The 25424-nt window shown below is 44.4% G+C and overlaps 4 protein-coding genes across 6 annotated transcripts in view; 3 read left to right on the plus strand and 1 right to left on the minus strand.

Annotated features, from left to right (window-relative positions):
* LOC139211800 (palmitoyltransferase ZDHHC14-like) overlaps positions 1-13940 on the plus strand; it is a 46009-nt gene extending 32069 nt beyond the window's left edge. Inside the window, exons 5-11 of one of the 3 annotated variants that reach the window (XM_070842196.1) lie at positions 1070-1207; positions 2166-2214; positions 4378-4480; positions 4655-4764; positions 6727-6832; positions 12017-12039; positions 12815-13013. In XM_070842196.1, the coding sequence (XP_070698297.1) occupies positions 1070-1207; positions 2166-2214; positions 4378-4480; positions 4655-4764; positions 6727-6832; positions 12017-12039; positions 12815-12866 (581 nt within the window). In that variant the 3' untranslated portion in view covers positions 12867-13013. Of the gene's footprint in view, positions 1-1069; positions 1208-2165; positions 2215-4377; positions 4481-4654; positions 4765-6726; positions 6833-12016; positions 12040-12769 lie in introns of all 3 variants that reach the window. The other 2 variants (XM_070842194.1, XM_070842195.1) reach the window with 2 other exon arrangements.
* A 722-nt stretch (positions 13941-14662) lies between these two features.
* LOC139211908 (galectin-8-like) lies at positions 14663-19102 on the minus strand. The gene is made up of 8 exons (XM_070842328.1): positions 19004-19102; positions 18661-18749; positions 17685-17930; positions 17526-17646; positions 17231-17257; positions 16327-16415; positions 16080-16245; positions 14663-15952 (listed from the first exon to the last, which is right to left on the minus strand). The coding sequence occupies exons 1-8, from the start codon at positions 19067-19069 to the stop codon at positions 15803-15805; spliced, it is 954 nt and encodes a 317-aa protein (XP_070698429.1). The 5' UTR covers positions 19070-19102; the 3' UTR covers positions 14663-15802.
* Positions 19103-19266: 164 nt separating this feature from the next.
* Positions 19267-20647, plus strand: LOC139211905 (interferon alpha-inducible protein 27-like protein 2A). Its single transcript, XM_070842326.1, has 4 exons — positions 19267-19360; positions 19461-19490; positions 19705-19866; positions 20101-20647. Exons 1-4 carry the CDS (start codon positions 19351-19353, stop codon positions 20193-20195), a joined length of 297 nt encoding a protein of 98 aa, XP_070698427.1. The 5' UTR covers positions 19267-19350; the 3' UTR covers positions 20196-20647.
* A 534-nt stretch (positions 20648-21181) lies between these two features.
* On the plus strand, positions 21182-22456 carry LOC139211907 (interferon alpha-inducible protein 27-like protein 2A). The gene is made up of 4 exons (XM_070842327.1): positions 21182-21293; positions 21459-21488; positions 21792-21953; positions 22265-22456. The coding sequence occupies exons 1-4, from the start codon at positions 21284-21286 to the stop codon at positions 22348-22350; spliced, it is 288 nt and encodes a 95-aa protein (XP_070698428.1). The 5' UTR covers positions 21182-21283; the 3' UTR covers positions 22351-22456.
* The last annotated feature ends 2968 nt before the right edge of the window (positions 22457-25424 follow it).

Raw genomic sequence — 25424 nt, forward strand, 5'->3', positions numbered from 1 at the left:
TTTTGACAGTGAATGAATGAATATTAGTAGAACTGGCTTCTGGTTCACACATCCTCACAAAACATTCTTCACAGAAGGACTTCAAAATTCTCACTTCTCCTCTCCTGCCATTGTTTTTCACTTAATATTAATGACCATCAGGACAGGCTGTGATATTCAGATGCAACGAGTTGCAGCTGTCCCCTTTCATTCTGTTTGACTAGAGGCTGCAGTCCCCAGGCATTGGTTAATAAAGACAAAAGCAGGTCAGTTCACATCATAAACAAATAATAGCTCTGATTAATTATTTTAGTAGCTACCACGTGCACTGCTAGCGGCCGCACTCTGAGATAGGACTCTTTAAATGTCCTCACCAACAATAAGTGCCCCGCTGTTTGGATTATCAGTGAAAAGGTAAGTATGCTGGAGCACAGTTTTGTAGTTGAACACTTTGAGAGTGCATGCAGTCGTTCTTTACTGCAAGATCTCTATGGAAGGAAAGCAGCAGCGTTCTCCTCTCCTTTGTCTTCATCTACACTTCCTCAAACATCTGCAAACATTGTTAAATTGAGGTCTTACTGGGGGCACTTTTGTCTGTTGAACCAGCAAAGTGCTTCTTTCACCCTCTCAACCTTGCACTGTCCCACTTTGAAGGGGACAGATTTTCAACCATCGACAGTCACATTGACCAGCCTGTGACTTCCATGAGCTAATTCAGACAAACATCAGGTTTGTTCTATGCTAAACAGGTGTATGTTATTATGCAAAGACCCAGACGGATACTTCCCTTTTCCTATAATGTCTCACAGCTCCATACTCGCCGTGTGCGTTTACATGCACTGATGCAACCTGGTCATTTTGTTAGAACCTGATCCCCGATAGAGAAAACCTAGACCACTTTTACACAAACCTGATTCCTAATGGGGCTTTTATACAAGAGTACATGTGCATGAGAAAGGCTTCAGACAGGAGGAATCTCACTGTGGCAGCAGTGTGGTGTTATAAAAGGAAAGAGTTGGAGGTGTGCATACTTGTATTCAAAATAAACTTTTCTTACTCGCCCTCCATCTGTTACTGTCTCTCCACACAGAGCGTTTTGACCACCACTGTCCCTGGGTGGGGAACTGCGTGGGAAGGAGGAACTACCGTTTCTTCTACATGTTCATCCTCTCGCTCTCCTTCCTCACCATCTTCATCTTCGCCTTCGTCATCACACACATCATTTTACGTAAGTAGCTGAGGGGGAAAGGACATGTGCTCAGACACGCACTCATCCTGGCTGTGCTCTTGGTGTGTTTCTAGCCAGCAGGTTGTAAGTGGGCGTAGTGAAAAGCTGCAGCATTCTGGCTTGTTACCATCTTTCCAGCTGGGAGCAGGCAGTGGACTGTTGGGCTTCCTATCAGTGTGTGTGTGTGTGTGTGTGTGTGTGTTAATGTGTATGCATAAATGACAGTCAGCACTGGGAACGAAATGTGGGCCAAGATTAACTGCTAGAAAATTGTAGTGCTGATTAATAGTATTTGGAGCTATGTTTTTTCATTTTATTGTGGTGTTGACAGATTTGGCAAAAAGGCGTCGCAGCAGTTTGAATTCTTTGAATTGTAGTTGTGTTTTTTGCCCCGGTGTGGCTGAGACCAAGTTGGAGAACATCACTGACTAAACGGTTCATGTTGTAATCTCACTATGGACGTACAGACTTGCTTTAAGTCAAAGCTAGTCACAGTCCAGCAGTGCTTCAGGGGCTAAAATCTCACCTTTTCATCATAATATTTCATTTCTTCTGTAAACAATAGTTCAGCAATAAATCAACCTGTTTGTTGAATTTTGCACAGATGCAATCAGAAAGTGAAAGAAATGATCAGTCTGTCAGATTGGAACTATAGAAATGTCTGATACAGCCACATACAGTTGTATGTAACACCATTTTTGGTTTGTGGTCTGGCTCTGTCCTACTCTTCACACTTTGAGGTTCAATTGGAATGCCATTTTAAGTGGGCACACACTGCCTAGATCAGTTCATCCTGCTGACACTTAAACTCAAGCAAGTAATGGCTCCAGAGTGTATAGTACTCAATATCTGATACAAGCTCTACACATTCAATGGGTGTACTTTAATGCTTATATGCACTATTGTGTGAGGCAGTGTGTATAGTGGCATAATGGAAACTCTCTCTCTTTGTTCACAGGCTCCCATCAACACGGGTTCCTCAACGCACTTAAAGATAGTCCTGCCAGATATCCTTTCACTGAAATCAGACTTGTCTGTTAAGTCACATTTTTGCAGCTGTCTGTCCATCTGTTTCTCTCTACATTTCTCTTAATCACCCGACATTCCCTGGATTCCATTGTATTACAACCTGACGTAGATATACTTGCCCAGTAATGGCCCGTACAGGTCATTTAGCAGGTCAGAATTAATTTGCATCATGCCTTTTCAAAGCACTTCCATCCACCACTCTGGCCGTTTTCTGCACAGTTGTAGTACTTGCGTAACTCATGCGCCTGATAAGTCCTGTTCCATCGGGGTAACCCGGCACACAGGGCAGCTCCTCAGTCTGTCTCTGTCGATTGAGTCAGTCGGTCTTTGAATTCATCTGGCTCTAGCTTGCCCACACTCCTTCTACAGAGACGTTGTGTGAGTGAGATTTGATCTGCCTGTCTGATTGATGAGTGTGTGCGAGATGTGTTAAGCTACAGCTGTTAAAGATACTCTGTAAGTCTGCTTATTGCCCCAACACATCAGTGATAATCACGTGGACTTTGTTAAATCCAAGCAAATCAAGAGTTTTGCTTTGACATTGCAGTAAAGACTTTAGCTGTAGCTTTTAGCTGTAAATCCAGATAGTGAATGTAAGGAGCAGTCCCCTAACATCAGAATTTGAATTCCTTTCGCATAAAGGTCCCATATTTTGCTTTTTTTCAAGTTCATATCTGTATTTGGAGGTCCTACTAGAGCTGGTTTACATGGTTTAATGTTCAAAAAACAGATTCATTTTCTTATGCCAGTCATGGTTGTTGCAGCTGTTTTTAGCTTCTGGACGTCGCCACGTTGGTGTTTTTGGAACCAGAAGTGAAGTTCGTTCCACACAGACTGCCTCTGATAAGTTAGTCACGATGTAGTCCCACCCTAAAGCATATCCTGCTTAATAATCTGCTAGATAAACATCATGCTGTATCTACCATTACCTCAGTGGGAAAGTGTTAACTGAGGTATTAAATCTAGTGAGAAGTAGGGTCATTTTCTCATAGACTTACATTTGTTCGGACTTCTTTTTGCAATCAGCAGAGTCGCCCCCTGCTGGTCATTAGAAAGAATGCAGGTCTGAGACACTTCAGTGTTTGCTTCACTTTTCAGACCCAGAAGCGACATCCACTTCTTTTATGCAGTCTGTGGTCTTTACTCAGAGTTTGACGGTCTTAAGGCACACCGGATACATATTTATGTTGAAAAGACATTAAGAAGTGCATTTTGCATGATATTTGACCTTTTAAATAATATAAGAATCTGAACCAAGATGTGGCAACTCGAATAAGCAATTTTGCAGAATAAGAATTGATCAAATCTAAATGATACCCCACACTATTTCTAAGCTACAAATCAAGTTGAGAGCACAGGGCTATGACACTGTCTCTCCCTCTGCCCTTCTCTCCATGGCTGAGTGAGATAACTGTTTCTCTGGCAGAGAAATGTGTGCCAAGCCAAGCTGATAACGGCCTGTGTCCTACAGGACTTTAATAAAGGAGAATTGCAGTCGATAGTATCGTAGCAGTCTTTTGTACTAGGTGAATGATGACATGTTTTGTCCTTGCTAAGGAGGAGGATATTTGGAAGACAAAAAAAGAAGAGAGAGAGAAAAGGTGGAGTGAGGGTGTTGAGATGACTCTTACAGTACAGTCTAACAGACTGACTCATGGTATTTGAGTGTGTAATATTATACAGACCTCCCAGGTAATTAATTTTTTCCAAAATGCCCAGTGGTGAGTTTGTAGTGTCTGGGCATTTGTAGGTCTTATTGTTTTGCATATATATTCTTTTAGAGTCTGTATCTAAGATGTGGTTAGGCTTCACTGTAGTTCATTTTCATAAAGGCAGAACGATTCATCTTGGACAGTGCCTTTGTGTGTCTTTGCGTTTTATGTGGAGCAGAGAAAATGAGCAGTGTTCTGCAGTCCCAGCCAAATGAACTGGTAACTAGGAACTATTGGCAAGAGGAGGACAGCCCTGAGGCTGTAGGTCAATATGCTAGCAGTAAGAGCTTGTGCTATTTTTTGTCCACGCGGGCTCCATATGGCTCTATGATGTGTGTCGTCCTTGTCTGTATGTCCGTTTCACTAAATCTGAGGATGTGTTAAATACAAACTGTGGCAGAAAGTTATTTCTTGACTTCATTGTGCCACTGTGCTGGAGGTGGTGGTGTGTTTCTTCTCTGTCTGGTCCATAGTGGGCCTCTCAGGCTTCCATACCTACCTAATCAGCTCCAACCAGACCACCAATGAAGATGTGAGTATGAATGAACATGAAATAGGCAATAGAAAGCGTGAAGCATTATGTAAGCTTTCTGTTTCTGCTACACACTATATTTGTGGATGGTTAATCATATGAATGGGGGTGGGGGGTATTCATCTATCCCCCTGAAACTGTAACTGTTCTGTGATGTTGTGTTGACTCCTCCAGATAAAGGGGTCTTGGTCTTCTAAAAGAGGGAAGGACAACTATAACCCCTACAGCCATGGCAATATATTCACCAACTGCTGTGCAGCACTGTGTGGACCCCTGCCACCGAGGTATGACATGTGTGAATGTGCTCCTACTCTGTGAACGACACGTAAGCCCTATCATACCTCAATTTTCCACCTTCGCTGTAATAGGTCACAGCACCTGCCCTCCCCACCCCCTTGTTGTAATTTTCAGTTTTTCCAAAGGCTAAAATAGAGGCGTTAGTCAAGACTCCTTTTGATGTGAGGAGCTGCTTTGAAATGAACCTGCCTGCAGTCTTTTCTCTATACATAGCGCCTAAGATACTGCAAGAGTGGAAAGGATTTCAAGCCCATTTTAACCGAATCCAATATCAAAGTTGGCTTGATATATTAGATTTCACACTTTTGCTGTTCATGTGATTTGACAAAAATACAGTCCAACTGTCACAGCTACATTCTCATGCCCATGTGACTGTAAATGTCAGTACACATTACACATTCCCTCACAGCTTCTTTCACTTCAGCATTTTGTGCCGACGATTCTCATTACTCATCTGTGAAATGGTTGTTCTTCCTCCAACTTAACCTGCTCTATCTTTTCTTTCATCATGGTTAGAAATGTGTTCGTGCTTACCCACTGGACAGAGATACCTACTATCTGCTTTTATCTTTATGGGCCAGTCTGCCCACTTTGAAGATACAGCGCTCTGAGTGACGCTGTCAAGACGTCACAAATAGCTTTGAGCCTTTGGAACTTGGAGCCTTTAACTCTGCCTTTTGATTTGCACTCCTTTAACTGTGCGTAACGTACAAACAGAAAGTTAGTGTAGCACATGCATACTGGACCCTCTCGAGTTACCAGATACACCCATGAAGGCACATCCACTGACATCAAGTATAAGAAGACCATTGATGGAGGCCGTTACCGTTATTCTGTCAGTGTAACTCACCATAAGTCCTGTGCCGTGGGTGGCAAATGAAAGTTGTCAGTGCACAGGTGGCTGCCATCTGGGAGTGTGTGTGTGTGTGTTTGTGTCTGTGGCCACAGGCATTGCACAACTGGGTCCACCAGTAAGAAAGGAATGTTTCACCTCAGCCTCAGACTATGCAAGCAACACTGCCTCTCTCTCTCACGCACATACACACAGACAAAAGCATTTCATCATTCCCTGCTGAGACATTGACTCACATTTTCTAACGCATCGGGCTACATGTTTTTATGCTCATTTCCTCTTAACCGTGTTTGCAGACGTTCCGGTACTCATCATTAGCAACACAAGGCGATGCTGTAGGTTCCCGGAGTTTGTCTCCGTGATTCTAGCAAACCATTTCCACCTGAATGTAGCTTGGTCCCTCCGGAGCAAACTGTCAACACACTCTCTGTTGAATGATTACCCTGCTTGTGCAGTTTAACACCCAACCCGTGCACGTATGTGTGCAGTAGAGAGCGTTCTGTGTCAGATCACCCTTTATCTGGCTAATAAAAAGGCGTAATCACATATATCTGTCCCATGACTACACGTGCATATGCATACCAAGAGTTCAGGAGGTCGTCATCTAACCAGCTGTGTCACAGTTCTGCAGCATTAACAAACGGACTGAAACAATGATTCACTCCAGTGCTCCACTGCAGGACCTCAGTGATTTATGACCAAGTTGTTATTCTGTGTGTTTGTGTGTGTGTGTGTGTGTGTGTGTGTGTGTGTGTGAGAGGGAGAGGAAGGTTTGAGCGCAAAAACTCAAATGTAGCAGCTTAGACACTATTATCTCTTTAAATGGTGTGTTACCAGTGACACACAAGGTCCTTTGCACTTTGCTAATCCTTCCCACCTAACATTTACTCAGCCTGGTAGTAGATGGTATTAATCTAGTGTCTGACTGTTTCATGTGTACATTTGGGCTTTAATGCTCTCAGTGCCCCAAGGAATCTGTTGGTTACACTGCTCTGTGTTTAATCTGTGATTGGATAATGTCATTTACTGTGTGATATTTGTGAATGAATGCCCACAAAACAACGCCTTTCTCCCCTTCTTGTTTCTCTCTGACTAGTCTCATTGACAGACGGGGCTTTATCCAATCCGACACACCGCAGCTGGCACCACCAACCAATGGCATCACTATGTACGGTGCCACCCAGTCTCAGCAGAGCCACATGGTAAGACACTGACCTGTCTCGTTTCTTCAAGACACTCTTATCAGGGTGATAAATGAATAGACGTAAAAATGCAGGCTGAGTTGTTACTGCGGATGTTGAGTGTTTTTCAGTCTGTTTGGAGACCAGAAATGGACAGGTCATCAGACCAGAGACTACTGCTCTATTCTCAAACATGTACCATTATAGTGTCACTACCAACACCAGTTAATTTGGTTTAATAGTAGAAGAAACACTTTTTGAGCAGCTACTTTGTCAGCAATACAAGAGAAGAGCAACAGATGCACCTATTCACAGTGCAGCCAAACAAACATGTGGTGTAGTTTTTAATAAAGAAGCCAGTCGATAGTTGGCCTTATAAGCAGGGCACAGTAAATCAGTCGGTTACCTTGCTGAGGAGCTTGAGGTTTTTCATCCAACAGCTCACTGTGGCTGGTCCTTCTTGTTCTGTTAGTCCCCGCAATATCTAAAGCAGATCAGCTGACAAAACATGCTTCCTGTAACCATTTCGCAATAAAGCCTCCCCAGTGTTTTGCCAGTTGAACGCTTTGAATGTGAAGGCTGGTATCGATGAGCTAAAATTACAAACAGTAACGCTGTTACTGAAGCGCTAACAGTGAAAGCTACTTAATGGAGAAATAAGTGCAGAAGGGTAATAGTTTGAAATGACTATTTCTGAAAAAATGCAGCCCACAAAAATCATTAAAAAGGGTGTTTTTATTTCATGAAAACCTTACAGATTATCAACATGTTGAGAGTCACCCATATTCACCGGTCCTTAGCTTCTTGGCTGCACTGCTTTTTGGCCCAGTCTCAGCCAGGCCATACCGCTGATCCTACTGGCCTCGGTCAGCGTGACACAGAGACAAAGCATCTTTCACAGCAGCCTGTCTGACAGAGGGAAACTCCAGCTGTTGTCTTTTGCCCACTTGCCAGAAACAGAAAATCAGCTCTCACAAACTGAGGCAGATGGACTGCTGCCCATGTCAGTTTGAGGAACTTAAACTACAGACATCGTGTCTTGCACTGCTTTGTGTCAGATTGTTTGCGATCGTAATGGTGAGCATTAGCTGTCGGTTCAAGGACTGGCCTAGAACCAGATGAAGTCAAACTACTTCAAACAGACCTGGAAAAGAAAATCCAGTTAGCTGTTCTCATCCCACTACACTGAAACTGATGCTGTTCCTCTGGATTGCAAAGAGTGAGTCAGTAATGTTTAAATTTTGGATGTATCGCTCCATGTTGCCGGTAAATTAGGTCAACAGTAGCAAGGATGGGTCCTGTGTGTATCCGTCTGTGCTGAGGTGGCATTTCAGTCAGTGCTGTATGATTCAACTCTGGTTTCTCCTGTGTGAAGGTTTCCTCATCGTGCTGATAATTCCAAGTTTTGCAGAGGGGGGAAAACAATGAGCAGGATTCAGAAAGAGTCTGTAAACAGACATCTTGTGTAAATTGTCTCCTACGGTCTTGGAGAGAATAGCTGGTGTCCTAAGGAGGACAATGCTCTGACCTCACAGACCACTTTCCCTCTGGTGCCTGAACAGAAACAACAAGTCTTCTGTTGTTCAGTTTAGCTGTTAACCTCACACACTGCATGCTAGATTTAAGGCCTATTCACACTCGGCTACTAAACATCTTTCACTGGTGCCCTCCCTCTGCGCCACAGTCAATCTCGTTGTTCTCGTCCAAACTCAACCTCGCTCTGTAACTTCTCATTGAGATGTCAAACATGAATGTCATCTGTCCTCAGGTCCTGAATGTGTGGACAACTTGTAATGGGCTGAGAGCCACAGGAACATTCCCTTACATTAGCACATTCAGAAATAACCGCCATCTGTTTTCTGTTGCCGTCATGATTAGCAGCCAGAGTTGTCCCATTGTGCCGGCTGCTGGCCATTTATCTGCACACTGATACACTCAGCTATTCACTTACCACTTCCAATATTGCATACCGCGTCGAATTTTCTCATCAGCCTCCCACACCAACTGATGCAACTCTCTTCTTCTCTGCAAAAATGTTTAGTTTGCCTTAAAAAAAAACCCAAATTGGGCTAGACCACTCATTTCATACAGAGAATGTTTTTGTCATCAAGTAGGTTTTGGAGAGGCTGCTGGGTTTGATTGCGTGAAATCACTCAAACCACGATGAGCAAAAGCCCCTTTTGTCTGTTTACTACAGAGGTCTGTGGGTGGGTGCTATTTGGAGAAAGTGTGTAAATGTACATGAAGTGTGTGTGTGTGTGTGTGTGTGTGAGAGAGACGTAGAGGTGGGAAAGAATGGCAGAAAAGTAAATTCTAAAATAGAAATGTATGTCCTTGATTCATATGTTATTACTTTTATTTGACCAGTGCGATTACTGACTGTACAATAGGTGAGCGCTCTCATCATTGGACGGTGAATCAGACGTGGAACATGTAACAAGTTGTGCGTGGGTAAACATTTAAGCCTAGAAATGAAAGCAAAGAAAACATGTAGTTTTTTTTCCCTTTCCCTTTATTTAACTAAAGATTGAAAAGCGCTTTAAGAGTATCTTAACACCCCCTGAGAATCTTGTTCTCACTGACCTCCAGTGGTTAACTTCTCACCTGACTGCAGTGATGTACAGGTGTAGTCTAGGACCCAGTGACATCACTGTCGGCTGTGGCCACAGACAAAGAATGGACTTGTAGACATGTAGTACGGAGTACAGGGAGGTTATCTGGGTGTGTGGGTGTGTGTACTGTATATGTATGAGTTAATTCTAAATCTATTATTAACACACTAAAGCTGTGTTTTTGTGGTCCTAGTGGGTTTCATGTGCAGTCAGGCGATGAAAGCCGTCTTTCTTTGTGAGGTACTTTTGCCTGTGATGCAGCTTAAGACGACGTCCCTGTATGTGGAAGCCTTGTAACTGGTTGCCATGGTAACTGTCTGTGAGACGATGTCATACTACACCTAGATAACAAAACCTCCATTTTGGGGAAGGGGAGGGGGAACGTGAGGAGGAGAGGCCACACTTTAATTGACGGCAGTCATAATAGTCTCCAGTTGAAGGGACAGTTCACCCAAATTTTTTTAAAAATGGCACAAAATAATATAATAAAATGGCAGATATCTGATTTGAGCTTTTGAAATGTGAGAATTTGTAGCTTTTCTCTGTTTTATATCATTGTTAACCCTTTATATCGGGCAAGGGACCATATTTGGTAACTTAAGTGGGAGTTCAGAATGCCCCCCCCCTTGCCTCACCATGAGCAGTAGAACTACCAGATTTATCAGCGACAATCAGCGACAATCAGGCTGCATGACAGACCGGCAAGAAACCATATGGTGACTTCACTGACCTTGATTTTCACCACAACATTGATTTTTTTTTTTTTTTAACTCACAAAAGTAAAAAAAAGTAGTGTAATGACCACCAGTAATGGTCTGGGGTTGAAAATTTGAATTTCTAAGTATTTCAATGAGTGCCCTATAAAGGGTTAAGTGAGTATTTGGAGTTTTGAATTTTGTGTTCTGGAAAATATTAAATTTTCAATCAGCTCTAATAAAACAATGAATCAAAAATATATAATTGACTGATTAATCAATAATAATGATAGTTGTATCCCTTTTTATGTTTTTGAGATTTTTGCTTACTTCTTATTTTTTAACATTATAGTTCACCGCGAGCATTAGTTACCTGCACGGGTGGATAATGCTGTAAGCTAGTGAGAGAACATGAACATGACTCTGTCTTTTAACCTCAAGACAGAAAGGCAAAACCTTAATCTTCCTTTCTTCTTCCTCAGTCACTGTTTTATGAACTGTGCGCTATTTTTATACAATACGAACACAGAGAGCAACTTGATCAACCACCATTTCCTTGTTGACAATTGCACAGTGAGCGGTGACAGACCGGCAACCCACAGCCTCGATTTCAGTTTCACCAGTTTCAGCCTCTGCAATGATGGTGTTACTGTCACTGAAAACATCCGACGGGGTTTCTTTGTTCCCCCAAAGAGCTGGATATGATCAGATGTACCAAATGTACCTCCCAAGTGCCAGCTTAGATGTACAACTCAGCACAGTCACAGCGGACAGGAGTGTGTTGTCAGCAATAACACAGACTGCTGGAATCTCCCAACTTGTGGCTGGATCTCATCTTAGCCCTTGTTTAAACATGGGACACAAATGGTGCGATTTCAGCTCAGACTGGTTGCTGACTGGTAAATTGAGGGATCCCCATTTTTTCGTGCACAAACGGACTTGCGTTGCACAGAATAACTGGACAGTAGGACTGCACCTAATCATTGGTTTCATTGTCATTTGATTTGGTCTGTAACATGCTGGAAAATGGAGGAAGATTTCTATTGCAGTTTCCCAGAGCTCAAAGTGAGCGGTCTTACTCAAACCTAATGATGTTCACACAATACGGAGAAGCATCAAATCCTTCCCAGGAAGAGGGGAATGTCAGCGCTTTATTTTTCTTTAGCAATCAATTAAATTAATCAAGCAGCTCTACGGGAAAGCTCCATCCCGCTGCCATGTTGTGTATTATATCGTAATGGAAAAACAGAATCCTGCAAAAATGTTTGATTCCGTTTTTGATAACAGAAGAACAAATTGTGTCACCACTGCGTGTGAAAACCAACCAAAACATGGCCTGTGCTGCCTCACTTGCTATCCTGCTATCCAAGGTTAGCCTATCAACCGTCTATGTACATATTGTCCCTTGTAGTTCTGTGTGTGTGTGTGTGTGTGTGTGTGTGTGTGTGTGTGTGTGTGTGTGTGTGTGTGTGTGTGTGTGTGTGTGTGCCGTGGGGGATGGACAGTGCTGAGTCAGTGTAGCTATGACTGTTTATAAAACATGATTGGGCCTGACAGTAGAAAGAAAAGGACAAAGCAATGTATCTGTTTTTTCGCGCCCCTAACCCCCTAACCCCCCCCCCCCCCCCCCCCCCCCCCATTTTATTTCATTTCCAACACTGCTGGTGATGTAGCTCGGCGCTAACGTGGCTGTGCGTGGGGTCCCTGTGTCACTTCAGTCCAACAACTATCACTCAAATTAGTCTTTCCAACAACCTGGAGAGAGGCCAGACTCGTAGAGGTGATAAAGTGGAGAGCAGCTGATAAGAGCAGCTGATAATACTCAGAATCACATCTCTCCTGCTGTCAAAGGTAGCACAACTTCTGTTTGAATCACATCTGTAATCTGCTCTTTTTAGGTCAATGAGAGTGAGACAGAAAGGTGAGACAGACGTCCAGGCCAAATCTTTGTGCTTCAAACTCCTTGTCAGTGAGGCTTTGGGAGTGGTGTGGGGGTGGGAGGAGGCATCAAGGCACTTTTTTTTTTTTTTCTCGTGTGTTTGTATGGCTTTTTAATTCCTGTCACCTCTGCACGACTAGCCTTCCACCTGTAGCTGGTCTCGAATGCACATGCTCTGTGGTGATAACGGGCTAATAGGCTTAAAGCTAATCTCCCTGATAGCTAATGGATGGTAGTGGTGACTCGCTGTGTCCTAACCCAGTTACTCTGCTCTAGTTTTCCACATGTGATTTCCACTCTGAAGCACTAGAGATCAATAGGCCGTGGAGTGGTGACTTAATAGTTCTGTGATTTCAACTCTGTCGACTGACCTCAGCTCTGTTTTCAGCGGGGCGGCTGCACGAGCTAGTGCGAGTTCTTCGTGTGGTTATGAATTGTAACAAGGGTACTAACATCTTTTTTTTCTTTTCTTTTTCTCTTCCTTATCCAATCACCTCATCACCCTCCTCTGCTGTCTATCCACATGTTCTGCTTTCTCTGATCCTGTGCGTCATTGCTTCTTTCCCCCCTCCATTAAATTTTTCGACACCGCTTTGCTCTTCTTTGTTTTCTATTTCTGTCCTTCACCTCCGGCACCTTATCTATCTCTTGGACTTTCACTCCCACCCCCCCCACCCCCCTGTATTATTCTCTCTCTGCTACTTTCTCTCAGTGTGACCAAGACCAGTGCATTCAGAGCACCAAATTCGTTTTGCAGGCCGCCGCCACACCTCTCCTCCAGCAGCAGAGCAGTGAGCCAGTCATCCTGACGGCCTCCCCTGAAAACGGAGCCTCTCTACCCGGCCGCACTGCCCTCACCCTGGGCGGCCCTTGCACCTCGCTCCCCCTCGGCCAGCCCACCCCTCCGACGTCCACCCCGAGCCTCAGCTGCCACGAGGCCGCCGACATGCTGCCGATCCACGGACACAGTCACACACACAACCACAGCCACCCGCTCCAGGAGCAGGTGGCCCACCACCACTTTCTTACCCCAGAGGAAGTGCCCTCCCCGCCTGGCATGCTTCCCTGCGGCAGCCCCCTGGGTCACAGCCACACCATACAGGCCGGCTTTTACAACCCAGCCAGCCAGGACTCGCTACACGAGGACTCGGTCAGAGGACTGGTGAAGCTCAGCTCCGTCTGACAGTGGGATATAAACCCCTCCTCCCTCCCCCCCAAAACACATGCATCCAACCCACGAGCCTCCCCTGTCCCACTTTTGTACCAGCTCGCTCTCACCCTGAGTCCCTCTCTCTCCTCAGCAGGACTCGGACTGAAAAAAGCTGTGGTTTAAATTCAGCTGCTAGAAACTGAACAGAATTTAAGTGAACCGAAGCGAAACCAGTGGTCCTCAGCCAGTGTCTTGCCAAACCACTCCTCCTGGTCTGGGAGGGATGTTCTCTGGTGTGGTGGCCTGTATGACAACTCAGAAATATATATATTTTTTTCATTATCCATTAGCTCCTGAAAACTGGACTGGGGAGTTTCTTTCTCAAAGTGGCGTATGTCTGTGAGCCATGTCAAGCAAAAAAAAAGAATACATGTTTTGACAGTACATGATATTTTTTGGTCAACATGATGAATTTCTGTCAGTGTATCACAGGTCTGACAGGTCTTTTTGTAAAAACAGACTTTAGCCTATTTGCCTGTTGCTGATTGGACAGCGTCTTCTGCCTTTTTTTCTTGGACATTCTCAGCAGTGCAATGGTTGATGTCATCATGTTGCATATCATCCTGCTTTTTCTATGTTAAAAATAAGAGACTGTTGTACTGTACCATGGTTATTACAAATTATTATATTTCCTGTGGATATTAATAAAACATCAACTTTTTATCAGACACAATTGCGTTAAGATTGAGGTTTAATGTGAGAGTCATGTGGCGATGACATTTCCTTTAAAGTTGGTCTTGTGACTGATCCCTGTGGTCATTAGGCATAAATGAGACAGACTTAAAAACAAGCCTGTCTGTGGATGATCAAACGAGGCTAAGACTGCCTTGGGGCCATCGAGTCTCCCATTCACCCCGTCAGAAATTCTGGTGAAGCCTCAAGCGCCAACCTTTGAGGAGTACAGACTAAAACAAGGACTCCGCTTCTGGTAAACGACAGTGTTTTGTGAGTTCCTTAAAGAGAGAATCACAGTGAGCCAACAATAAGAGATCATGATCTCTGACTGGCAGTGTTGGTGTAGGTTGTAAATGGGAGTCGCAGAGATGATCCTCTGCTTCCACCTTGTGGTTGAGCACAAGTACTGCAGTACAATAATCAGTCAGCAGCTGCGGACGGCTACACTCTGGCTCTTCTACAGCACGAGTGCAACATGTAATATGAAACGATTGTCCTAGTTAAGAACCTGCACATTTATGAAGTCACTTTTGGTTTTTCCAGCCCACAACTTTAGCATTTTGCTTCGTTCTGTCTGTTCTCATCAATCTGGTCTCCCAACGCAGCAGGCAGCTGTTTCCAGTCAAACATCAGACTCCCAGTGACTTTGTGTTTGTGTCCCCTGCAAAGCCATCCATCTAGACATATCAGTGGATACAAAATGATAATAGTAACATTTATTTATTATTAAATCATTTAATACATAGGGAAGATTTTTCATACATATTTTACAACAATTACAACAGACAATGCAAAAAAAAAACATTGACATTGGAAAAGAAATATCCAGGTTTTTTTTTATTTTTATTTCTTTGTATATTTTGGAGCAGGGCTGATTCCTGCGGGACAGAGGGGGGGGGGGGGGCCGTGAGACAAGAGATGGCCACAGATGCAGGATTCTACTATGCTCAATAGCTTGCATAAAGACTTGGTTATTGAAACGTATGTTTTAAACTGACCCTGTACTGCACTGTGCTTGAGTTCCACTGCACCATTGCATGTTGAATGGTTAAAATGTGCATGGGACGCCATCATGTGTCAAAGAATCCTGAGGATTACGACTTTTATAGCAGACTGACTGAAAAATAAATATTGAAGTAAAGAAAGACGGGCATGCCCTACTGGGGCACGGTCTATTTAATTTACATTTTTTTGAACAAAAGAAAAGAAATTGCTGATGAAATTGATTGTGATCATACATTAAAAGTACGAGCACTATTAGTTATTCAGTAATCATGAGAAGTGTTTCAAAGCTTTTACAATTAGCTGTACAGTAACTAAATATTTGTTGGGCCTCACTCCAAAAGAATGGAACCCTCCAATTCATTGTTTGTATTTGCGGACTGTCTTGGCATTTAAACAAAGCTGTACTGTAGTTGGTGCTTGTTCACACATTCACACATATTTCCTGTTTTAATTATACAGTGCACTAAGGGTGTATCACAGCAGAGATGCACTAAAGACAGTATAAGAAATGAACCAAGGCAAACCTAACTTGTAGCTGTAAACAGTCATGGTGGCTCACAGCCTGATGCTCCAGCACAGCTAACTCTCATGCATCACATGTCTAGCCAGGGCTGGAAACATGGACCGTTACTGGTGAGACCAGTCAGTGGTCGTTGGTCACCAGAAATGCCGGACTAGCTTAAAATCAGTGACCTGTGGTTGCTGCAAGGAGAACCTGACCTGAAGTCAGGGCAGGGTTGGTTTTGTTTTCAGCATCCATCATCTGGGTCATTGCAGCTAAGCTAATTTAGCATCGATAACCAGGACACAACCGTGTCTGTAACGCTGGCTTCAGTGTAAGTCTGGAGTCCTGAGTCACCACAGTTTGACATCAGTGAGCTCCAGGTCCCCCATGATCTCCAGCTGGTCAATGCTGCTCAGGTCCTGCACCCGATGTCTGAACTCAAACAAGTGTGAGCCGTTCACTGCCAGCTTGAACTGATGGGGCTGACAGAGGACGAGAATCTGACCCAAAAAAAAAAAGGCACTGAGGAGTAGTCGATCATTCAGACGTCTTGCAGAATAATTAATGACCAAATTGTGATCAGGTATCACACACCCAAAGATATAAACAGCTGTAGGCGCCTCTTACCTCAAAGTACTCCCCTGATGAGAAGGGGAAGAAGGGCAGCTCCCTCTCCTCCTGACCCCACGATTCTCCCAGGTACGAGTTCCTGATGAACACACCCGACTTCATGCGGGGGTTCAGATGGAGAGCGATGTTCTCCGTCCTGCTGTTGCGAAGGTTCACTGTAAAACTGGAAGAGGTACGTATGCTGTTAGCAGAGCAAAGTGTAATTTACATTAATAGTTCAAACGGGCCAGTGATGTCCTTTTACCTGTGGGGGTACACGCTGACCTGTCCTTTGATGGTGATGTGCTGTCCAGGGCTCAGTCCTTTGAGTATACTGCCTTTGTAAGGGAGGCTCTGAGATGAGAATACAACCGTTTTACACCATTATTTTCTCTAGTTATCATCTGGTCTATAAGAACAGTTAAAAATAAAAAATATATAATTTCCTACAATCCATGGTGACACCTCCAGATGGCTTATTTGTCCAAAACCCAAAGATAATGACAATAATCACACAGAGAGACAGTGAATCTTCACATTTGAGAGGCTGGAAACAGCAAATATTTGACATTTATACTTAAAAAATGATTACCTAGCAATTAGCTAAATAGTTGTTGGTTAATTTTCTGTCAGATGACAGATAGACAACATGCTATCTATAACCCATTTCTGCTTATTCCAAACGTTTAGTTGCATCAGTAGGGCTCTTTACAGGAAGGTAATAAATATAAAAGCTTGTATGGGCATACATCTAAGTGCCATTCTATGCATATGGCATCAATAACAGAGAAAAGGGACATTTACTAGAATGATAATTGGAGTGAATTATTAGTTAAAGGACAATTTCAATTTATTACTACTTTGATTCAAAACTGTACTTCAGTTAATTGCTGAGATCTGGGAATGTGGTGTCATCAGTGGTCAGATTGTCGCTCCATATGAGGTAAAGTCTAAACTGCTGGACTTTGCTGCAGTGATGTCGGTGTGTTCCCATATCTCAGGAATTGCTTATAAACCGGAATTGCCCTTTAAGAGCCTGCCGCGTGCTGAAGTAAACACAAACAAAAGAATCTTTTAGGAACTGTGATCCACTTTTAGTGGCATCACAAGATACTGAGCACATTTAGGCAGAGAGGTTTGGTGTAAATGATGCAAGAGGAAAAACTCACCAGGTCACCTGATTCTGAATATATTGCCTAAGAGGAAGAAAAGCCAAATTTAGAAATGATTAATCAGATATGTACGGTGGCCCTGAAGGTCAAAACATCCCAAACATGGACAGGGTAAGATGTGTGATTGGATGTTAGATGTGTTTAGACATTCATTGAATAAATTGATTGTGTTTTGTGAAATGATGCAGTGTTTTGACCCTCAGGGCCACTGTAGTGATGTCATAAAACAAACACACATCTGACAAGTTTGTGAGGACACGATGAAGCGAACGCGGGGTGGGAGTATACTCACTGAGTTGGGGATGTAGCCAATAGCGTGCACCCTGACTTTCCCAGAAATGGAAAACGTGTCGACCCTGTTCAGTGGGACTTTATGCTTGTACTCCAGCAGGTGAGCTCCATTTACCGCCACCTATGGGTGAAGACACAAGTTTTACTACGCAGGTTTATCGATGCCTTCATCCTTAACAGCATGGGTTCCCTGACCTTGAAGACGTCTTCGTGCACCAGGATGATGGTCTCGAAGGGGGCTCCGCGTTTGTAGGGCAGCTGATGGAGCGTTTCCTCTTTGCCCCAGCTCTCCTGCAGCAGAGAGTTACACACCACGCAGGGCGAGCCTTTGAAGCGAGGGCTGAAGTGGAGGGCGACGTCAGAGCGCGGCTTGGTGCTGCAGCCGCTCGACAGGTCGATCTGAAACCTGCAGGAAGAGGACACAGCGAGGACAGATTACCAACCAGGCGAAGTGCTGAGCTCCTGTGAAAGGGCCGGCTTGGTCTGCGCCTGAAGCACCAGACCCACAGAGGCGGTCACGGTTCAGAGGCCCTGTGCCACAATCCAGCTCTGAAAAATGTATCATTCTGTTTGACCAAATGAATAAATACCTCATTATTTATCTTGATCTTAACAGTTCTGCAAAACTTTATGCAAAACTACTTTTTCCAAGGTCAATAATGAACTTTCCTTAGTTTGTTCCTTCATGGTGCACATTCTTAAATGTGGTCATGTTTAATCAGTCTGCCACAACGGAGAACTTAGGGCTGTTAACAGGGACCCTGTATTATTATTACAGGCCGTTATTCCAGCCACAGTGCTCCTGGACGGTCTGAGGGTCTGAGCAACACATTGTTCTGTAGCCAAACCTGACCTCTGACCTCTGACCTCGAGGTGGAGGAGCAGGAATTCAATTCAAAGCTGAGCTAGAAGCTGATATTATAGTCGATACTGAGGTTCCTTTAAAAGCCAGAAATATTTAGGACTGCCTACAGAACTGGACCAGGTGTTCCCAAAGTGGATGGCGCCACAGTTTGGCCTGAAGTCCACAACAGGACCATAAAGTTTCTGATTATTAAAGGAGGATTAGATCTGCAGACATCCTCTAAGGTGACACCTCCTCAGAGCATGAATCACCTCGTGAATCACTCACTCACCTGTCGGCATCGGGGGGCACAGTGCCCTGGATGATGATGATCTCCCCAGGGTGCAGGCCTCCAGGAATGGGCCCTGTGTATGGGATCACCTGAGGTGGAGAGCTGACGTTAGAGCAGCGGACACCTGCGCTGGCAGCAGCTGAACACACGCAGGCTGACATGGGGCAGCTCAGTGTTCAGGCGGTGTGACAGCTGTGCTCAGAGCTGACACACAGCTGCTGCTGCCGCTGCCCCCCCCCCACATCCCTCCCCACCCCAGCTGTAGCAGCAGCCACAGGACGGTCTGCCGATCAGCGCCTCAGACGGCTGCTCTACATAATAACAGAGATAAGAAGCCTCTTACCGGATCCAGGACCGTGTGCTTCGCATTGGCCACAGACATCGGGCTGCTGGTGTCGCACTGGCACATGCAGCTGTGCTCACAGACTACAGGCTCCGCCGGTTCGTGGCTCTCCTGCTCTACACGGGGATGATGGCACCGGGCATCTTCTCTCCATCAGCCCCAAACACATTACGCATGCGTAAAGCGCTACCACGTGATCAGCTCAGCCGAACGTAGGAACAGAGGAAGTGGCTCTCTGGCGCCCTCCTCTGTCCAGACTGTGTGTACATATACACACACAGGCTCGACGTCAGTTTCGTTTCTCTGTAAAGCAAAATTTAGCGGAGCGGAGCGGGAGGAGAGCAGACATGGTTCCGTGTGAGTACAGCTGTTCCTCTGACTGCTTCTCATCATGTGTCCTCTCTGTGTGATCGGATGAGCTGCAGGTGTTCATGTCTGCTCTCATGCTGTGTTTCAGGGACTGCGGTCGCTATTGGAGCAGGAGCAGGTAGGCCTTTGGACCGTGTTCATGCAGACAAGCCATTAACCCCCCCCCTTACTTCCTTACTTTAGTACTCTGGTGTAGTGACTCACAAGTATTTGTCAGTAAAATGAGAGCAAGGCACAAATAAAGGTTTATATAAGGGGAAAATGAGAAGATCTGAACATGTTGTGGGTGTGTGGGTGTGTATGGGGGGTTAACTGAATGTGTGCACGTGCAGTGAGTGCTGTGGTGGCGGTGCCAGTCGCTCTGGGGGCGGCAGGTTTCACCTCAGCTGGAATAGCAGCAGGATCTCTTGCTGCGAAGATGATGTCGGCTGCTGCTGTGGCCAACGGAGGAGGGGTGGTGGCAGGGAGCACGGTGGCTGTGCTGCAGTCTGCAGGTAAACACCACAACCAGGTGATTCAGGGGGGGTTTGATTATTCTGTGTTAGTGGTGACGTAAGGAAAGGGGAGTGAGTGTGTGTGGGTGGGGTGGAGGGTGGAACTGAAACCACAAAGTCACATTAGGGATCTGAAGTGAACAACTGCAGCATCAACACATATCTATGTGTGTTTGGAAACAGTTCTCTCTGCAGCTCCACACCCCGATAACCTCCTGTGGAATGTGTCTGCAGGTGCAGCAGGTCTGTCAGGAGCCGCCACTGCAGCTGTGGCCGGAGCAGGAGGAGCAGTGGGGTGGCTGACCAGCTTCATCCCCAGGAGGTCCTGAGGCAGCAAGAAGAATTTGTAGAGCAATTTTAATAGACAGCACTTCTGTGAAATGTTTTAAATAATCTGGTTCAGTGTGTGTGATCCGTTTCCATTTCACATGGTGTCCACGTGTAAATGATGCAAGAGGAAAAACTCACCAGGTCACCTGATTCTGAATATATTGCCTAAGAGGAGGAAAAGCCAAATTTAGAAATGATTAATCTGATATGTACGGTGGCCCTGAAGGGACAGGGTAAGATGTGTGATTGGACAGAGTTTCTTCATTAGATGTGTTTAGACATTCATTGAATAAATTGATTGTGTTTTGTGAAATGATGCAGTGTTTTGACCCTCCAGGCCACTGTAGTGATGTCATAAAACAAGTTTGTGGGAGTATACTCACTGAGTTGGGGATGTAGCCAATAATGGATCATTTTAAAAAATAAAATAAAATCAGCATTATAAATCTTTCTCCATCTTTCTGTCTTTTATTATGAAAGTAAAGAATTTGTTCATGGTATAAAACCCTCAAGTGTGTCATGTCAAATGTTCCCTGCTATAAAGCATCTCCAGACCGTCTGCAGAACTAAGGATTGATCATGTGAGTAAACCAGAGACCGATTAGATTGCGACCTGAAAAGTTTTATCTTAGTTTTTAATCCTTTAAATCCAAACATTCTTCAGACATTTCTCTAAAAACCAAACTGGTGAAAATGAGATCCTGGCTCACTGTCTTTGGTGCATTTAACAGTGTTGATTAATGTGCGTTGTCCCTGCGGACAGAGAGTGAAATCAAAACGATATTCAGACCCTGAACAAGGGATGCAGATGAAGCTGAACTACACTGGTTTTGACAAGTCTTGTTTTTGTTCTATTCTTTGTCATGACCTCAGAAATGTTATTTACTTGGATGAATGGAGAGCAGAACTGTGTTCCACCCTCTAGTGTTCTGGCTTCATTTCTCAGGAAATGAAACTTAAGCCCAGTATATAACTGCCCAGTTGATGGCTTTAGAGCAGGACTCTCTCCGTAGCCCTGCACCTTAGTAAAGATCTGTGTAATCTGGCTGGTGCAGTTGTTCTGTCAGGAGCTGTCCGAAGAGAACACATGGACCCTGGTGAGTACCACTGTTCCTCTAATGGTGATTGGACAGTTCTTTGAAATGACTGCTGTTTTTGCCTGCACATTTAATTCAGAAGATCTACTAGTAACCACAGAAAATGTCCTTGGTTAGGCCACATGAGCTGTAAATGGTGATTTCTGCTCTCCTCTTGTGTTTCAGGGACGGCTGCGTTAATTGGAGCAGGAGCAGGTAGGACTTCTGTACATCTGTGCTCACTTTTTAGATTAGATTAGATTCAACTTTATTGTCATTACACTTGTACAGTACAAGGCAATGAAATGCAGTTTGGCATCTAACCAGAAGTGCAATTTGTAGCAAGTGCAGAAATATATAAAGGGTATGTACAGAATATACAGACTGACTTTAAAACGCTTCAATGCAGAAAAGCCATTTACATGATAAACTTATATCGTGGGAGATCCATGTAAATCCACGTTAGCCAACTGTCATTGGCAACAAAGTTCCCTCCGCTGTGTTCACATCCATGTCCAGTGGGTGCTGTGGTGGCGGCTCCAGTCGCTCTGGGGGCGGCAGGTTTCACCTCAGCTGGAATAGTAGCAGGATCTCTTGCTGCGAAGATGATGTCGGTTGCTGCTGTGGCCAACGGAGGAGGGGTGGCGGCAGGAGGAGTGGTGGCTGCTCTGCAGGGAGCAGGTAAAATCTGTTACTTGATCTTTAAGATGAATTTTAATCTTTTTGTGAGACCGATTATCATTGCTGGAATAATAATCGCAGGAACGTTCATAATACAAAATCCCACACAGTTGTCTCTCAAACCTGAAATAACTATAATTTGACAGTCATATCAGAGATTTGCAATTATGGATTTACAGTACAGTGTTCAGGCAGAACAGAATGGCAATGCTGTGTACAATAGTGCTGCTGTTCCATTGAATCATCAGGCTTGAGGGTGGGGCTCTCTGCAGCTCCACGCCCCGATAACCTCCCGTGGAATGTGTCTGCAGGTGCAGCTGGTCTGTCAGGAGCCGCCACTGTAGTTGTGGCCGGAGCAGGAGGAGCAGTGGGGTGGCTGACCAGCTTCTTCGGCTGAAGATCATGAAGGAACTCTATGGATTTGCAATATCTTTTTACTTTTACCAAATAGAAGCAACTGAACATGTTATCATCTCACAAGGCAATAAATCAGTTGTGAACAATATTGGTTCAGTGTGTCTTCTGTAAATATTTCCATCCTTCATAACGTCCCCCAGAAATGAGTGAATTACTTAAAGTAGTAATAATTAAAGTTATAAAGTTTTTTTACACAGTTTCACAGCGCAGCACCGTACAGTAACCAGCCAGTCAGCTGGGCAAAGGCTGATTTCTCAGGTATATAAGATTAGAATGATTATGTGGGGGTCATTTTGTAAATGTAGAACACTGATACTGATACTGTCATTTGTGATTAAATCAAAATTTGATAAAATTCACAATGTATTTCAGTATCCACAAATAAAGTGTGAAGACGAAGAAGAAGAAGAAGAAGAAGAGTATATTAGATCGGTCGTACATATTCCAAATCTGTGAGCGATCAACAAGTTTTTGCTTTGTTCTATAATACCAGAACTCAGAGACAGAACACCGAAATGGAACACAGCCACAATGACCTAAAGCTCACTGCCCGCAGAGCCGTCCAGGACGACCAGGAGCCAAACTGTCATCTGATGAGACCTGCTGAGGCCTTCACGCCACCCGAGGAATGGTTTGACAGAGCTCAGCAGCCTGTTTGACACATTCACTCTGTAATCAGTGTCTACTTTCTAATTGTCTGTCTGTGCCAAACCTGAGAGCAGCATACTGTAGTAACAGATGAGGACTCCATACCGTGTGCACAGTGTGTTGGCACCGTGAGGCCGAGAATTAAACTCTGCCCACTCTCTCCACTCACACACAGACTTACCTCAACAAACCCGAAGAATTGCTCCCACTTTTTTTTTTTTTTTTTTACACTCAAAATGAGCCAATTCATCAGTTTTCAACCATGGTGCTGTGAAAGCCGACAGTCCAGTGTCCTCAGTTCCTCCTGAACACTTGCCACCTGGTGACAGAGGGATCAGCACCTCTGCATGGCTGCCAGCTGGTGTCTGCAGCTCTGTTCTTTTCTATTTATGAGAGAAGAGAACCAGCAGGAAAACACACACACATCTGAAAGAGGCCACCATAGATTGGAATACTGCTTTCAGACCGTAAACATATGGACTTAGTTCAAAAGTGACACGCTGAGATATGTTAGGACCTTCTTGCTGTGAGGCAACAGTGCTGCTCACAAATCAATAGTCAGTGGCGGGCCGTTCACTTTACACCTGGGCCTTCAGTGGCGTCCTACCTGAATCAAACCCCCTTTTAATACCATCATTATGACGTCACGGCTATAGAAACCATCAGTATCATACAGAAAGGCAGTATAACAGGACGCTGCATCGCAGACAGGTGTCTAATGCTGGAGAATGAATGACATCACTAAAGCAAGAAACCCAATTAAAAGAATTCAACAAGTCACCAAACACTCGAACCACCGACTCGGCTCCACACACACAGTCGTTCAGATGTCAACACCAGACATTCTCAGCAACACACTCTGCTCCTCGGAGCCTGTAAGCCGAGGGTACCGCTCCTAGTTACTGACCTGAAAGTGGTGGACTAACCCTTTTCCCGGCTGGGACAGGCTCGCTAGCTTCGATGTTGGCCAGCATTTCCTCAAAATGTCCAGCTTTTCTTGGAAAGTCCGCCTTGAAAATGGATTTCTAAGTAGATCTGCGACCAAATGAACATCTTCTCCTCCGTCAGCCATTGTGGGTTAAAAAACTGCTATTAATACTTAAGATTATGATAAAGTTTTAGCTCGTGCAGGTCGCTACAGGTAAGAATCGCTAGCTTTGGCTAAGCTCTCTGACCAGCCAATCAGAGGATGTGAAAATACTGACGTCATCGTACACCTGCTAAAAGACCCTGGGGTCACCAGGTCGAAATCTGATTGGTTAAAGCAACAGTTTCATTGTGATGTATTTTAAGCTACAGGTGCCTGCACTTTAGATCCTGAAGGCCTCAGGGCAGATTTCTTTGACCCTGGCAACACATGATGGCTGAAATATGATTGGATAAAAGCTCTAACATAGACATACACTGCTGGAAGCCCCCCAGCCCAGAGACACACAGACACTATGAGATGAAGAGCATAGACTATTAGGAATAATCTAAAAAGATTAATGGGAAAATATTAAAACGTAAATCAGTGATTCTGAGTTTAGGCCAGCAGAGAAGGCCTTGCTGGCCCTGACGGCCCACCACTGTCAATTGTAATGTAAAATGCGTATAGCTGTGAGGGTGTCAGGGTACGGGCACATATCTGAGCTACGTAGACCATATTCACATCTACCTCTAGCTGTTCATTCTGTATACAATGTGTATTAGCACTACTTGTACTTAAGGTATATAGTGCAGGTGGCACATTATTATATGTGTTATACTTTTATACCTGCACTGCCTACAGCAAGTGCTGCATATCTTAGCTTATTATTACTTTTTAGTCTTGTTTCATTCTGGATTACTTACTTTATAAGACCTCATGCAGTACTGTACTCAATCATAGTCAGACAATAAAGCACAATTGAATTTGAACACAGAAAACCTTAAAGGGATGACCTGTAACCCTTTAAGACTGAACAGACTGGTCAGGAGGGCCGCTTCTGTCCTGGACTGCTCCCTGGACTCCATAGAGGAGGTGTGTGAGAGGAGGACACTAACAAAACTCAAGTCCATCATGGACAACCCCTCTCACCCTCTGCACGGGACTGTGGGGGCCTTCAGCAGCTCCTTCAGCAGCAGGCTGAGGCCCCCACCCTGCAAGAAGGAAGGTCATTCCTCCCATCAGCCATCAGACTCTTTAACAGCAGCATCACTGGCTGATGTTAACACACTGAGGAACAGTCCATAGTTACTACGTAGTTGCAAACTGGCACTGTTTTTCATTCATATCATTCCATTCATTTCATACTCCTGTCCATACTTGTACATTTTGTGTCCATAGTGTAAATATTTATTTATCATTACAACATATATTTATTTGTTATTGCTTATTTTCTACTGCTGTTTTCTTTACTCTTTCTTTTTTCTATTGTTGCTGCT

Source organism: Pempheris klunzingeri, chromosome 13 (genome assembly GCF_042242105.1).
Source record: "Pempheris klunzingeri isolate RE-2024b chromosome 13, fPemKlu1.hap1, whole genome shotgun sequence".
NCBI lineage: Eukaryota > Metazoa > Chordata > Actinopteri > Acropomatiformes > Pempheridae > Pempheris > Pempheris klunzingeri.

Coding starts and splice junctions, on each gene's coding strand:
- LOC139211907 (XM_070842327.1), top strand. Junction 21,489..21,791: donor GTTAATTGGAGCAGGAGCAG/GTAGGACTTCTG, acceptor ATCCATGTCCAG/TGGGTGCTGTGGTGGCGGCT. Junction 21,954..22,264: donor GGCTGCTCTGCAGGGAGCAG/GTAAAATCTGTT, acceptor ATGTGTCTGCAG/GTGCAGCTGGTCTGTCAGGA.
- LOC139211905 (XM_070842326.1), top strand. Junction 19,491..19,704: donor CGCTATTGGAGCAGGAGCAG/GTAGGCCTTTGG, acceptor GTGCACGTGCAG/TGAGTGCTGTGGTGGCGGTG. Junction 19,867..20,100: donor GGCTGTGCTGCAGTCTGCAG/GTAAACACCACA, acceptor ATGTGTCTGCAG/GTGCAGCAGGTCTGTCAGGA.
- LOC139211908 (XM_070842328.1), bottom strand. CDS start 19,069: ATGTGCCAGTGCGACACCAGCAGCCCGATGTCTGTGGCCAATGCGAAG. Junction 16,416..17,230: donor ATTCAGAATCAGGTGACCTG/GTGAGTTTTTCC, acceptor TTCTCATCTCAG/AGCCTCCCTTACAAAGGCAG. Junction 15,953..16,079: donor CATCAGGGGAGTACTTTGAG/GTAAGAGGCGCC, acceptor TTTTTGGGTCAG/ATTCTCGTCCTCTGTCAGCC.